This window comes from Chrysemys picta, unplaced genomic scaffold, assembly GCF_011386835.1.
Source record: "Chrysemys picta bellii isolate R12L10 unplaced genomic scaffold, ASM1138683v2 scaf479, whole genome shotgun sequence".
Lineage (NCBI taxonomy): Eukaryota > Metazoa > Chordata > Testudines > Emydidae > Chrysemys > Chrysemys picta.
Window position 1 is genome coordinate 21752 of NW_027053186.1, and position 13377 is coordinate 35128.

The 13377-nt window shown below is 58.1% G+C and overlaps 1 protein-coding gene across 3 annotated transcripts; it reads left to right on the top strand.

Moving 5' to 3' along the window:
- The first annotated feature begins 2181 nt into the window (after positions 1-2181).
- LOC135978854 (maestro heat-like repeat-containing protein family member 7) lies at positions 2182-8178 on the top strand. Of its 3 annotated transcripts, none has more exons than XR_010596215.1 (5): positions 2182-2981; positions 3634-6047; positions 6257-6352; positions 6486-6590; positions 7288-8178. XR_010596215.1 is itself a non-coding variant. In XM_065579589.1 (4 exons), the coding sequence occupies exons 2-4, from the start codon at positions 6293-6295 to the stop codon at positions 7513-7515; spliced, it is 393 nt and encodes a 130-aa protein (XP_065435661.1). In that variant the 5' UTR covers positions 4506-6047; positions 6257-6292; the 3' UTR covers positions 7516-8178. The 3 variants fall into 3 exon arrangements, 1 of the variants encoding a protein (XP_065435661.1); XR_010596214.1 differs by lacking the exon at positions 2182-2981 and having other exon boundaries at positions 5439-5519; positions 5942-6047; XM_065579589.1 differs by lacking the exon at positions 2182-2981 and having other exon boundaries at positions 4506-6047.
- Positions 8179-13377: the final 5199 nt, after the last annotated feature.

The following is a 13377-nucleotide window of genomic DNA, read 5'->3' on the forward strand; positions in this document are numbered from 1 at the left end:
GGTTTGTCCTTTTTGTTTTACCTTTTCCTCCATCCCTCCCTCCTTTCTCTTCATCTCTTACTTCTTTTGTCCTTTCCCCGTTCCCCTCCCACCACCAGGAGGGGTGTGTGTGTGTCGTGGGGGGTGCTCTACAACTCCCATTGTGGGAGGTCCACCGAAAAATGTGGCGTTGAAATAGTGCTCAGACAGTGATCCCCAGCGGTGACCTGGGCCATCCTTTGGGCTCTCTGGTGAGAACCCTCATCCCCCCGCCCCTCGGTCTCTACCCTGATTGGCTGAGCAGGGGGTTATTGACAGGGAGGAGACTCAGGTCCCTGTTGTTTTCTTTTAAGAACAAGTAAATAGTCATAACCAGTCATATGTTCAACAAATTTTGCTGCTTCTCTGCAGTTCATTATTTTCTCTACCATTCCAGTTCTCCTAAAATACTTGCTGAATAATTACTATGAAGTCTTGCTGGTCTGGAACTCACTTGAGAACACTTTATTCAGGTCATTCAATGTCTGAAATTCAAGATCCGATGGTTAGTTTGAAAATCAGGGCTCTTGGGTCCTATTCCCAACTCTGCCACGGACTGGCTGTGTGACCTAAGACAAGTCAATTCTCCTTGCTCAGCCTTAGCTTCTCCCTCTTTCAAGTAGGGATAACAATCCGCTCCTACCTACCTCCCGACAGGTGGAGGATGGGGATCTATTGGAGAGTGTCACTAGGAGCAGTGCGTAAGATGAGGTGTCCTATCACGTTTACTCAGATCAGATTAGGACATAATAGAATGGCTGAAATAGTCTATTTTATTTGTATTTTATTATGTTGTAATTGTTAAGAGCAGCAACTACTTAGCTCAGACTGAAACATCTCATCTAATTTTTGAGATCTAAGTGTCTCCTCTTTGTGTAGCTCAAACCTCCAAAGGGTCTGGCCTGCGGCAGGACATTAGCACTGCAGAGGAGGGGTGTGTGTGGGAGTGACATCACAAAGGCCTTTTGCAGGACCTCAGGCTATTGGTCAAAGGTGCTGGGGAGGTGGTGACCTCACAGAGAGATGATGACATCAGTCAGGCAGGACAGGGGCGCAGGGCCAGGGAAACCTCAGAGTCCCCTGTAGCTTTCCTTCAGCAAGTCTCCTTCTCGAGGTCTCTCTTTGAGGACTGAGAGAGTATTAGGGGTCACGTACGTGAGCGCCAGGAGGAACCTCTTTTGAGTTTTCTCCTTTCTTTTTCCTGATTTTACTAGAAAACAGACGTCCCTGTTTAGAAGGTAAGAGCCTCCGAGAGGTTTGGAACCTGTTCAGTCTGATGCATCTGGCACCAGCTGAATTCTAGGCATGGAAAACACTAGCTTAAGGTGGCCGAATTTTATTCCCCACCTGGGATTTTGTCCCTTAGAATCACTGGGGACATTAGGGTTTGTCCTTTTTGTTTTACCTTTTCCTCCATCCCTCCCTCCTTTCTCTTCATCTCTTACTTCTTTTGTCCTTTCCTCTGTTCCCCTCCCACCACCAGGAGGACTCTGTGTGTGTGTCGTGGGGAGTGCTCTGCAATGGGAACAGGGACAATTCTCCAACTTTGGGCAGTCGAGAGCCTGGGTGAGATAAGGGGCGTTAAAGCCCTTTGTAAAGGAGAAAGGGGAGTTTCATGGTGTTGAGCACCAAGGAATTCTAAACTTTGCTAAAACATCTAGTCTGCAGAAACCAGAAATGGTTGGGGCCACATTGTAACCATTGTCTTTTTTAAAGCCCATTGAGGGATGTGAGTCCCACCCTTTTAGGTATCTGGGGTGCTGGGAGAAGAGAAGAGGTGCCTGTCTTCATTTTATGGCCTCAACAAACTAAGTGCTGTGCCCCAGTTCTCGTCAGAGATCCCTGAAAAAGAACGTCTTCCCATCTATTAACATACCTGGAAAGATACTGGAACTCCTTATTAAACAATCAGTTTGTCAGCACCTACAGGACAATTTGGTTCTTAGGACTAGTGAGCATGGACTTGTCAAAAACAAATCATTCCAAACCAATCCTAGCTCCTTCTTTGGCAGGGTTACGGGCCTAGTGGAGGTGGGTAAACAGTAGATGTGATCCATCTTGGTGTTAATAAGGACATTCTCACAAGCAAACTAGGGAGATGTGGTCTAGATGCAATTAGTATAATATGTGTGCACAGATGGTTGAAAGCCCATACTCCAACAGCCCAGAACCAAACACTCCTCCTCCTGGGCAGTGCGCTCTGACCTCTAATGGTCAGATGCTGCTTAGCACTGTCAGAGCAGCTTTTGCTGGGGGATTCTCCCAGCACTTTCCAATAGTGGGAAAGTATGAAATCCCCATTTGACTGCTGGGGACAGAGCCTAGAGCGGGGAGCAACTTACCCCAAGTCCCACAGGTCAATAGGAAACCAGCAATGGAACCCAGGAGTCCTGACTCCCAGTTCCCTGCTCCAGTCACTCCAGCGGAGCACACTCCCTCTCAAAGCAGCGGGACCGGACATGAAGGCCTGGTTGTAATTGCCAGCTATGGGAGGGAGTGTGCAGCAGTGGTTAGTGAAGGGGCCTGGAAATAAGGACCGCTGGGTCCCATCCCTGGCTCTGACACTTGGTGTGACCCTGAGCCAGTAGCTTCCCCACCCCAGGCCTGTTTCCCATCAGTAGGGTTGGGGTAGCAGCCCCTACAGACCAGGGGGGTTGGGAGGCTCCAGGAAGGTGTGTAAAGTGCCGGGATGTCAGGATCCCGGAGGTGCTGTCACCCCCGCATTAGGCCAGTGTTCTGCACCCCCTGCTGCTGGCCGAGTTTCTCTGTCCCTTGGCAATAAGATAGACTCTTGTTTTCACAGCCAGTCGATCGCCCAGTGCTATCACCCTGCCTGCTGGCTGGGCAGGATAACTCCTCAGGTCACCACCACCCTCTCCAGCCTGCCTTGGCTTTGGGGAGTGAGGAGGAGGGCGAGGGACGATACTGAACATCCTCCATCCATCGCTCCGTCAGCAGAGCAAGTGAGTGGCATTAGGGTTCCCCGTTGGCGTCCCCTGTCTGTCTGGGGAGAGGCAGAAAGAGGGGGAAAGAATCTCTCCCAAAGGAGATTGGATTTGCAAACCGCCCCCAGGAGCCCCTCGCTCTCAGACCGGGGAGGGGCTTCTCCAGAGCCGTCTCCAGTGTGTTTGGAAAGGTCCCAGCAATGGGGCTCCCAACGCTTCCCTTGTGGGAGACTGTTCCCCAGGCTGAGCGTCTCTGAGCTGGGCCAGACCCTGTGAGCTGCTGAGCATGGAAATCAATGGGAAAGGCGGGGGTCCTGGCCTTGCTCTGCCCAGGAGAAGTCCAGACTCCTGGGTTCTGTTCCTTCTCTAGCCTGGGGGGGAGTGTGGCCTGGGACGGCAGGAGGAAGCTGCTTGTCGAAAGTGACTGAGCCCAGTGATGGAAAAGGAGGAGACTCCCCGGGCATTGCAGCCCCAGAGGTGACGAGGGGGAACGCTGGGAGCAGATCATGCAATGAACTCCTGCCAGTGCGTGTAGATTGCATTACATGCACCCCTGTGGGGGGAGGAGGAGCTGCTCTGGCTGGGGCAGGGATGGGGAGGGACCAAACAGGCTAGTTAGTGAGAGGCTGCCTTGACCCCAGACTCACGCCCGCTCCCCGCTCGGTTCCAGGGTGGCCAGGCTCCTGAGGATGTTCAGGAAGAAGGCTCTGCAGGTGGCCCCAGAGCCTGAGGGAAGCAGCTGCCATCTTCCCCGGGAGCAGAGCGGCCCCTCCGTCCCCACTGGCGGGGAAGGAGCTCCCGGCCAGGCCAGGAGGTGGAAGTGCCCAGTCTTCTGGCGGAGAAAATCCGCTCCCAGCGCAGGCGCCGAGGTGGGAGAGGCCAGGTCGAAATGGAGCTGGGCCAGGCTGCGGCTGGGCAGGCAGGACCCAGCGCAGGAGGGGAGCTGGGCAGAGTGACTCTGGGACATGTTGTGTGGGCAGCAGCAGCCCCAGGAGCCCAGCCCTGATTCCCAGCAGGAGGCATCGCCCGGCCCGGTCAGTGAGGACCTTCCAGCCTCCCCAGGGCAGGAGGTGGAGGATCCCTGTCCCACCACCAGCAGCTCGGCCCGCTCCCCATGGGACAGCAGCAGTGCCTGGGACTCGGGCAGCAGCGAGGCCGATGGGCGCCGCAGCTTTGTTCCAGGTGAGGAGTCAGGCTGGGCTCAGGGAGAGGTGAGGGCGGGGCTGTGAACACCCTGGGCCCAGGCCCTCGATCAGTGCTATGGGGGCGGATCCCCAGCCCAGGGGTCTGGCCTGAGCCACATGAACCCCACTGACACTAGATGCTGCCACTTTGGTCCTCGGTGCTCCAGTTGGGGGGAGGCACCTCCCAGGGAGTCCAGGACAGCGTGGGGGGGTCTCTTTGCTATGGGCTCCTGAAGGAGTTGGGGGCTGAAGGCATCACTGAGACGGGGGAGTGTGGGGCCCGATCTGCCCTGGGTCCCGGAGGTGGGAAGGGGACACATTGCCCCAGCGTGCCCCTGTCCTTCCCCCGAGTGGCAGCAGGCGTCACCCTGTCCCCTTCTCTCCCTGGTGCAGGGACCGCCAGGGACTCAGGGGACGAGGAGGAGGAATGGGTGGACGTGGCCACAGAGGAGGCTGCTCTCAATAACAGCCGAGAGCAGCTCCAAGACGGAGAAAAGGTACAAACGTTCCCCAGCTGTGCTGGAACCGAGACTGTTCTGCCCCTTCCCAGCACCTGACCCCCTGCAGAGGGTCTTGTCCCTGATGATCCACCAGCCCTAATGGGGACCTTTCTCCTCCATGATCTGGGACCCCAGAGGTGGGGGTGTCTGTCACACACCAGCCGGGTCTCCTCCCCCCACAGGCACTGTCCCAGTTCCTGACCCTGCTTGTGGTGGAGTGGTGGGTGATTTGGACAATGGGCGGGTCCCCACTATCCCCCATTCAGGCCTGAGTCCTGCAGCTGCTGTGTGGGGGCAGGGAGGTCCCTGGCTAACTGGCTCTCTCTCCCCTAACCCCACTCCTGGTGGGTGCAGGAGGAGGCCCAGCAGCTCGTGTTCCTGCACGCCATCCACCCCGCGTCTCGCTGCACAGCAGAGAGGGCAGGACACACTGGAGCCGCACTGCTGCAAGGCGGCTGTGGCGGAGAGGATTGTGGTGAGCGAGACACGGTGCCCAGCAGCTGGAGGAAAGACAGAGACATGGGAGGGGCAGGGGTCTCCCCAGGCCAATGGATGGGGGATGGCTGGTGCTGGAGGGGCAGCTGAGGGCAGGGATTGCTGGGGCTGAAGACTGGGGAGAAGAGACGGGAGAAATTCGGAGAGTGGTCACTATTGGGCAGGAATCGGAGGAGCGGGGGGCAGGTGGGGGAATCCTGCTGGCTGTGTGGGGCCCTGGCTGTGTAATCTCCTCACTGGGAAGTGTCAGTGAGGCCCGAATCTCACACGCTCCTTTGTCTCCTTTGGGTCTCACAGGAGCTCATTGAGGAGCTGCCTGATAACTCTCCACCCAGCGCCGTCCTCGCCAACTCCCTGATTGCTGTGGGCAACCTCAGGTACCGAGACCCTCCGGCCCGGTTCCCCTAACCCCAGTGCTGCTCAGGCCCAGGGCTGGGAGTCACTGCCCCTCCCACTCCCAGGTCACCGCCCAAGGGTGGCTCCTCTGGCAGAGGTGCGGGGAAGGTTCACTCTCTCCTGGCTGGGCTGTTCTTTTCACTCCAGTAACATTGCAACGGCTTTGGGGAGAGGCTCACACCCAGGATCAGATACAGGAGGGGCAGCAGGGTGCAGGGAACAGGGGCTATTCCTGCCCTGCCACTGTCTGTGTGAGAAACCTTGGCCTTGTCATTCCCTGGCTCGGTGCCTCAGTTTCCCTTCTTGCCAGCCTGTGCCTATTTCCCTGCAGTTTCACCTGCGTGTTGGTGCCAGTCCCATCCCCGTACTGCACAGTCTAATACCGGCTCCTCTCTCTTGCCAGCACCATGACACCTGCCCTGGAGCCAGAGCTGGAGACCCACCTCCTCTGAGCTGCCCTGCACGCCGTCTTCACCCTGGGCAGGGAGAAGGACACCGCCCAAGTGCAGGTAGATCATGCTAAAGTCATGGATTGAAGAGCCAGCTGTCATCCTGCCATGAGTCCTTGCTAATTGCCTGCAGTGGGATGTGAAGGAGAGAGGCCAGGATATGTGTTTGGGGGTCTCACCAGTGCTTCCCAGAGACCCGTCTTCCCATCCTGTGGCAAGTTTAGCTTCAGTTTCCCTAACTCTGACCCATGGCTCTCCCTTGCTTTCAGGATCTGTCTAGGGTCTTGCCAGACCTCCTGGACGCCATGCTGGGGAACCTGCTGGCAGAGTCCCCAGACACCGACAGGCTCCACTACATCTTGGAGGTGAGCCCGATGAGAGGGGTGGGGGCAATTTTACCTTCACTCTTAGATCCATTTTCCAGTCTGTCCTCCTAGCCGGGCCCCCAGTGGGCATCCTTGGTCAGGGCAGTCAGTGCAATGCCTCCTTTCCCCACAGCACATTAACTACTGGATCGTGTCCAGGGTGCCGCGAGAGAGAGCCAGGGCCGTTAAGAGCAGCACGGCCCTGCTCAGATTCACCATCACCCTCCCTGAGTTTGACGTAAGTGACCTCTGACCCCAGCTTCCTGACTCCAGGCGTAGGTGATCTGGCTCTGACGGGCTGTAGGATCTGCCGCTGCAGGGGCTGTGGGTTAGGAGTGTTCCTCTTGGGAAGGCAGAGTCAGAGCAGAGAGTGAGCCTGGCTTGAGTCAAGTTCTTCTTGTCCTAGTTAAGTGGTGACTCTGGGCTTTTAAGGGGACTGTGCTCCAGGTTCATGCCTCCCTGTCATCCTGGAGCAGCTGGGGAAGCAAGGTGGGGGAGGTTCAGGTTGGATATCAGGAAAAACTATTTCACTAGGAGGGTGGTGAAACACTGGAATGCGTTACCTAGGGAGGTGGTGGAGTCTCCTTCCTTGGAGGTTTTTAAGGCCCGGCTTGACAAAGCCCTGGCTGGGATGATTTAGCTGGGAATTGGTCCTGCTTTGAGCAGGGGGTTGGACTAGATGACCTCTTGAGGTCCCTTCCAACTCTGATATTCTGTGATTCTGTGATTCTGTGAAGTCCTCATGGAGGGCCCTGTCCACAGCCCTGTGCTCCAGGCTTCCTTGGGGGCAGAGGAAATTAAGGGTCTGGCTCTAGCTCCTATCCTCTAGCATCTCCTGCAGAGGGGCTGAGGGGAAGGAGAGTCCTGGCCCAGGGGGGACTGGGAGCCGACAGGAAAATGCTGATGGAGTCCCCTCTCCCTCTCCCGTCCATTAGAACTCAGCGGAATTCCCCAGGATGGGTCACCACATGGCACAGCTGGCTCTGTCCGTCAGTGACCCAGCCAAGGACATCAGCCGGCAGGCCAGGGATGGGGTTTACCGGCTCTACCAGCTGCTGCTGCACCAGAGGGATAAGGAACCCAGCTGGGAAATGGCACCCGCTAGAAGAGTGAGACTGGGACCCCAGCCAATTTCTCTCAGACTGACCCCGGCTGGAGGATGAGTCTCTCTATCTCTTTCTGTGTTCCACACCACGCCCTGCAATTCTGTTGGGCCAGGCACGCAGCGAGGACTCTGCCCACTGTGCAGCCACCAATGGGATTGGAAGGACACAAGCCCTGCAACCAGAAGGACAAATGTGTGTGTCTCTCTCCCTGTCACCTACTCCCTCCTGGGGGAAACCCAGCAGCTGATGGGGGAAAAGTTGAGCAGCTGCATTAGACTCAGGAGATTGGGGCGGGGCCCAGGCCTCATTCCCATCCTGTGGCCATTCGCTGGCCTGGCACAAGGAGCCTGGTGGGGAATGAAAGGGAGAGCAGGTGCTCCTGGGAAGGGAGATGAATTCACCTCCATGAGCAGGAGCGAGCCAGCTTGTCTCCGGAGCAGCTCCACCCAGCTCTTTAGCCAGGTTAATTAATGACAAGCTTTGCCACATCCCAGAGTTATGTTCTTAGGACAGGGTGCTATCGCTCTTGGGAAGGGCAGGAGAGTCCCCCAAGTGCCCTCTGCGAGACTCTCCTGTCCCACAGGGCCGCACCCAATTCCTAGTGGTCTGGTGTCTGTGTCACCCGAGCCACCATCCAGAGTTGCTCCCATCACTGGCAGCCTGGGAGGCCAAGGACTGACGGGTGATGGCGTCTGACCAGGCAAGGCTGAGGCACATGGGCAGGGGATGCTTGTCCTGCTGCTGGCAAGGCTGGACCCCTTCTGGAGAGAACAGGAGGATTCAGTCAGCAGTAGGGTTACCATGTCTAATAAATAAAAAAAGAGGACCCTCCATGGGCCCTGGCCCCGCCCATTTCCCCACCCCTAGCCCCGCCCCAACTCCACCCCTTCCCCGCCCTAACTCAGCCCCCTCCTTCCTCCCACTCCCAGCCATGGGGAAAGGGCTGCCCCAGCGCTACCGGCTTCACGGTTTGCCGGGCAGCCCCCAGACCCTGCGCCCCCGGCCGGCGCTTCCCCAGCGCAGCTGGAGCCCGGGAAGGGAAGTGCCTGGCCCGTGGCTCGGGGTCCGGAGGCAGGGGGGGCTGCCCGAAGCCAGTAGCGCTGGCTCGGGCAGCTCGGCTCTTAAAGTCTGAGAGGGGAGGAGCGGAGCAGCTCAGCTGGAGCCCGGGAAGGGAAGTGCCTGGCCAGCGGCTGCGGGTCCGGAGGCAGGGGGGGCTGCCCGAAGCCGGTAGCGCTGGCTCGGTCAGCTCGGCTCTTAAAGTCTTAGAGGGGAGGAGCAGAGCAGAGCAGCCGCGGGAGGGGAAGTGCCCGGCCGGCATTTTCCCGGACATGTTTGGCTTTTCGGCAATTCCCCCCGGACGGGCGTTTGATTGCCGAAAAGCAGGACATGTCCGGGAAAAACCGGACGTATGGTAACCCTAGTCAGCAGGGGCTGCCGATCCGTCCCATTCACCAGGGCTGCCATCCTGCGGCTTCAGCATTAGTGGCTGGGGTGACTTGGGGAAAGGTCTCAACCTCCCCACATCCCACTTCACTGCTGCCAGAATCCCTCCTGCTCCCCCCGCTACAGTCCCCTCCCTACCCAACCTGGGTGGGGCTGGATGAGAGGGGTCTGAGAACTTGAGCTGTGGATTGGAGGTGGAACAGCTGTCAGGGGCACTGATGGGGAAGTGGCAGGAGCTCCCCGTACAAGGAGGGGGGTTGCCACTGGAGGTCACTAGGAAGGACAACAAGACTTTGTTTGTGGGGGTCAGGAGGGGGAATCCATCCCTCAGAGGTGGGCAGGGGCTGGGTGGAAATGCTGCTGGTTCCAGGGGCCGTTAATCCCCCCTGATTCCTCGGAGGCGTCTGAGTCTCAGACAGGTTCTCGTTCCCTTGCAGCAGGAGGACGTCACGGCCAATGTGATGCGCCAGCTCCGTATCATGCAGCACTTGCGCCAGGTTCCCGAGGCGCTGCAGGGCCTGTGCCTCTGAGGCCACCAGCAACTCCCGCTCTCTGCTGCAGGTACTGCTCTGGCTCTCTGTAAATGGGGAGCTAGTGGAAGGGGAAATGGAGCCCCCTGGCACTCACAGAAACCCTCTCCCCTCTCTGTGGAGCAGGGTCCTTTCCTCTGCCCCCAAATTCCTTCATCTGGGACAGGAGCTCTTTCCCTCACACCCATTCCCCTCCCCCCTTTCCTTGATCTACCCCCATCCCATTCCCCCTGCGCCCAGGCAGAGCTCTGCCTGCCCCATATGGTGCAGAAAGGCCTGTGATATGCAGGGGGTCAGATTAGATGCTCTAACGGTCTCTTCTGCCCATAAAGTCTACTCATTTCTGAGAAACCGAGTGTAGCATTGGGAGCAGCCTCTGCTGTTTTACTGTCTAGCCGGCTTGCTTCCTAGAATGAACACTCATTGAGCGGGGTGATCCACAGAGAGTAGCTCTGTGACATACTGGTGGAGCCCCCCAGCCACCTCCACCTTGCCTGCCTCATGGGGGTTTGTGTCAGAGGACACCTTCTCCTTCTCCTTTCTTTCTAACTTCTTAGGGCCCTGGCCCCTCATTCAGCCACTCAGCAATTTCCTAAGCAGGCCGTGTCTTTTGATGTGGCCTGCTTCTCTGCCCCCAAAACAAAGAACTCTTGCTCCCATCTTGGCATTAGGCCACGCTTGTACACTTTCTCATGCCCTTCTCCCTGGGCTAACCTTCTCAGCACAGCCCAGGCATGCTCTCCTTCTCTGCTCTTTTTGTCCATGGGCATAGCAGATCCTGGGTTGATTTCCCTTTGCAGGATCTCTCACAGGTATTGCTGCTGCTGCATCTGTAGCTCCACCTGCACTTCCTTCTGCATCTGTTGGTTTTCTAGGAGCTGCAGGAGAAACCCCTAGATCTGTTTTGGCTGCTTAGCCAGTCCCTGGAACTGAAGTGGGAAATCCAGCGACCAGCTTGGTCCCTTGATACACCTGCTTGGGGGAGGGATAGCTCAGTGGTTTGAGCATTGGCCTGCTACACCCGGGGTTGTGAGCTCAATCCTTGAGGGGGCCATTTAGGGATGAGGGCAAAAAACTGTCTGGGGATTGGTCCTGCTTTTAGCAGGGGGTTGGACTAGATGACCTCCGGAGGTCCCTTCCAACCCTGATATTCTATGATTCCTTCAGCAACCAAGACTTCCCTCACGGATCACAGGGGGAACTCAATCCTGCCAACTATGCTAATCATAAATGAATCTACTCATCGTTAGGTGCCCCCCGGCGGCCAGGCATGGCATCACAGCCCTCTCGCTGGGCTAGCGTCCCCCATCCATGGTCGCTCCAGCACCACGGCAGTTTCTCTGCCTGGTAACTCCGGCCAGGTTACCACCTTTAGTCCACCCTTCTGGGGCCCAGCTTGCCTCACACTAAAAGTCCAAAGAGGTCTTTCCACAGACAGAAGTCCTTCTGCCATCGCTGGGGCATTGCTCAGCCTGTAGCCCCCTTGCTGGGCTTGGGAACCCTCTCCAGGTGCGTGTACGCCGCCTCCTCTGGGGCCGGTAGGGGAACCCAGTCCCACCCTGACATTGATAGCAGCCCAGGGCCCTGGACCCAACAGCTAGGTCTGCTCCTTTCTCTTTGCTGCACTTTTCCAACCTCTCTTCTCAAGTTCCCCTCCAGGCTTTCCTTGCTGCTCTGAACTTCCTACCTCGTTCTCAATCCTGTTGCTACCCCGGTTGGGCTGTATCACCACTGAAGTCTGGCTCTTTAGGGGGGCGGATATGGTGCCTCTCAGTTCGGGCTCATTCTGTAATCAGCTTTCTGTGAGTGCCAGGGGGCTCCATTTCCCCTTCCACTAGCTCCCAATTTACAGAGAGCGAGAGCAGTACCTCCAGCAGGGAGCGGGAATTGCTGGTGGCCTCAGAGGCACAGGCCCTGCAGCGCCTCGGGCACCTGGTGCAAGTGCCGCATGATACGGAGCTGGCGCATCACATTGGCCGTGACGTCCTCCTGCTGCAAGGGAACGAGAACCTGTCTGAGACTCAGACGCCTCCGAGGAATCAGGGGGGATTAACGGCCCCTGGAACCAGCAGCATTTCCACCCAGCCCCTGCCCACCTCTGAGGGATGGATTCCCCCTCCTGACCCCCAGGATGGAGTCTTGTTGTCCTTCCTAGTGACCTCCAGTGGCAACCCCCTTCCTTGTACGGGGAGCTCCTGCCACTTCCCCGTCAGTGCCCCTGACCGCTCTTCCACCTCTAATCCACAGCTCAAGTTCTCAGACCCCTCTCCTCCAGCCCCACCCAGGTTGGGTAGGGAGGGGACTGTAGCGGGGGGGCAGGAGGGATTCTGGCAGCAGTGAAGTGGGATGTGGGGAGGTTGAGACCTTTTCCCCAAGTCACCCCAGCCACTAATGCTGAAGCCGCAGGATGGCAGCCCTGGTGAATGGGACGGATCGGCAGCCCCTGCTGACTGAATCCTCCTGTTCTCTCCAGCAGCGCCGGCTTTAGGAAGGACGGGGCCCAAATCGAACATTTTTGGCGGGGCCCCGGCAGGGATGACTAACAAAAAAAATAATGGAAAAAAAAGCCTTTAATTTCTTCCATGTATTATTTACTTTCCATAACTATATAAAAAATAAAATTATATATTCTGTACATTGCATCATATATGCTGTTGATTGGTTATTAATGAGCTCCGTTTCTCGTGTGTGGTCCCCGCCACTCCCTGGGGGTGTGCTAGGGTGACCAAATGTCCTGATTTTATAGGGACAGTCCTGATTTTTGGGTCTTTTTCTTATAGGATCCTATTATCCCCCACCCCCTGTCCCGATTTTTCACACTTGCTGTCTGGTCACCCTAGTGGTGTGCACATGTGTGGGTCCCAGCTGCTCCCTGCCCCCCTCATTGAAGCAGGTGTGCAGGGTTACTGCCCTGGGAACTGCAGGGCACCAGTGGACATGGGGCTGGCTGGAGGCTGGGCAGGGGCTCACTGGAGGTAGGGTCTGGCTGCAGGCAGGGCAAGGGGTGCGGGGCTGGCTGGAGACAGGGGTGTGTGGGGCTGGCTGGCTTTGGGCAGGGCCGCAGGGGGGTGCGGCAGGGGTTGCCTGGAGACAGGGCAGGGGGTGCGGCAGAGGCTGGCTGTGGGCAGGGGGTGCAGGGCTGGCTGCAGGCAGGGCAGGGGGGCGGGGCTGGTGCGGGCAGAACAGGGGTGGCGGGGCTGGAGGTAGGGCAGGGGTGCAGCAGGGGCTGGCTGCGGACAGGGGGTGCAGGGCTGGCTGGAGACGGGGCTGGCTGCGGGCAGGGCAGGCGGTGCGGGGCTGGTGCGGGGACGGGGTGCAGCAGAGGCAGCTTTAAATAGCCCCCGAGTCCCCCGCTATCCCAGGGCTCTGGGGGCTATTTAAAGGGCTCAGGGCTCCCCTGCTTCTACCGCCCCGGCCCTTTAAATAGCCGCGGGAGCCCTGGGGAAGCAGCGGGGCTCCAGTGGCTATTTAAAGGGCCAGGGCGGTAGAGGCAGCGGGAGTCCCAGACTTTTTAAATAGCCCCCAGAGCCCCGCAGCCCTACCCCAGGGCTCCAGCAGTGGGGGTCTGGTGGCAATTTAAAGGGCCTGGGGCTCTGGCCCCTGCTGGGAGCCCTAGGTCCTTTAAATTGCCCCCTGGGGAAGCCGGACCACCCTGGTACAGCGCACTGGCTCTTGCCGGTACACCGTACCGGGGCTTGGGCCTGGGGCCCGATTCAGGGGAATTGGTTGAATTGGCCTAAAGTCGGCCCTGGTGGGGGTATGGCCACAGAGCCGCAGGGAGGGGAACCCTGAGGTGTGGGGGCTGGGTGGGTACTGGGAGTTCCTCCTGAAGGGACGGGGGTTGGCCAAGGTCACTCAGCCCCGGGGTGTGGGAGGGGGACTGTCTGAGGGCACTCAGAGCCCCAGGAAGTGGGGGGGGGCTGAGGGGAGGGACTGGCCAGGGGCA

Bases quoted from the DNA above. Each gene is read 5' to 3' on its own strand.
- LOC135978854 (XM_065579589.1), top strand. From the start codon at position 6,293: ATGCTGGGGAACCTGCTGGCAGAGTCCCCAGACACCGACAGGCTCCAC. The intron at 6,353-6,485 runs GTGAGCCCGATG...CTTTCCCCACAG, and splicing joins GGCTCCACTACATCTTGGAG to CACATTAACTACTGGATCGT. The intron at 6,591-7,287 runs GTAAGTGACCTC...CCCGTCCATTAG, and splicing joins TCACCCTCCCTGAGTTTGAC to AACTCAGCGGAATTCCCCAG.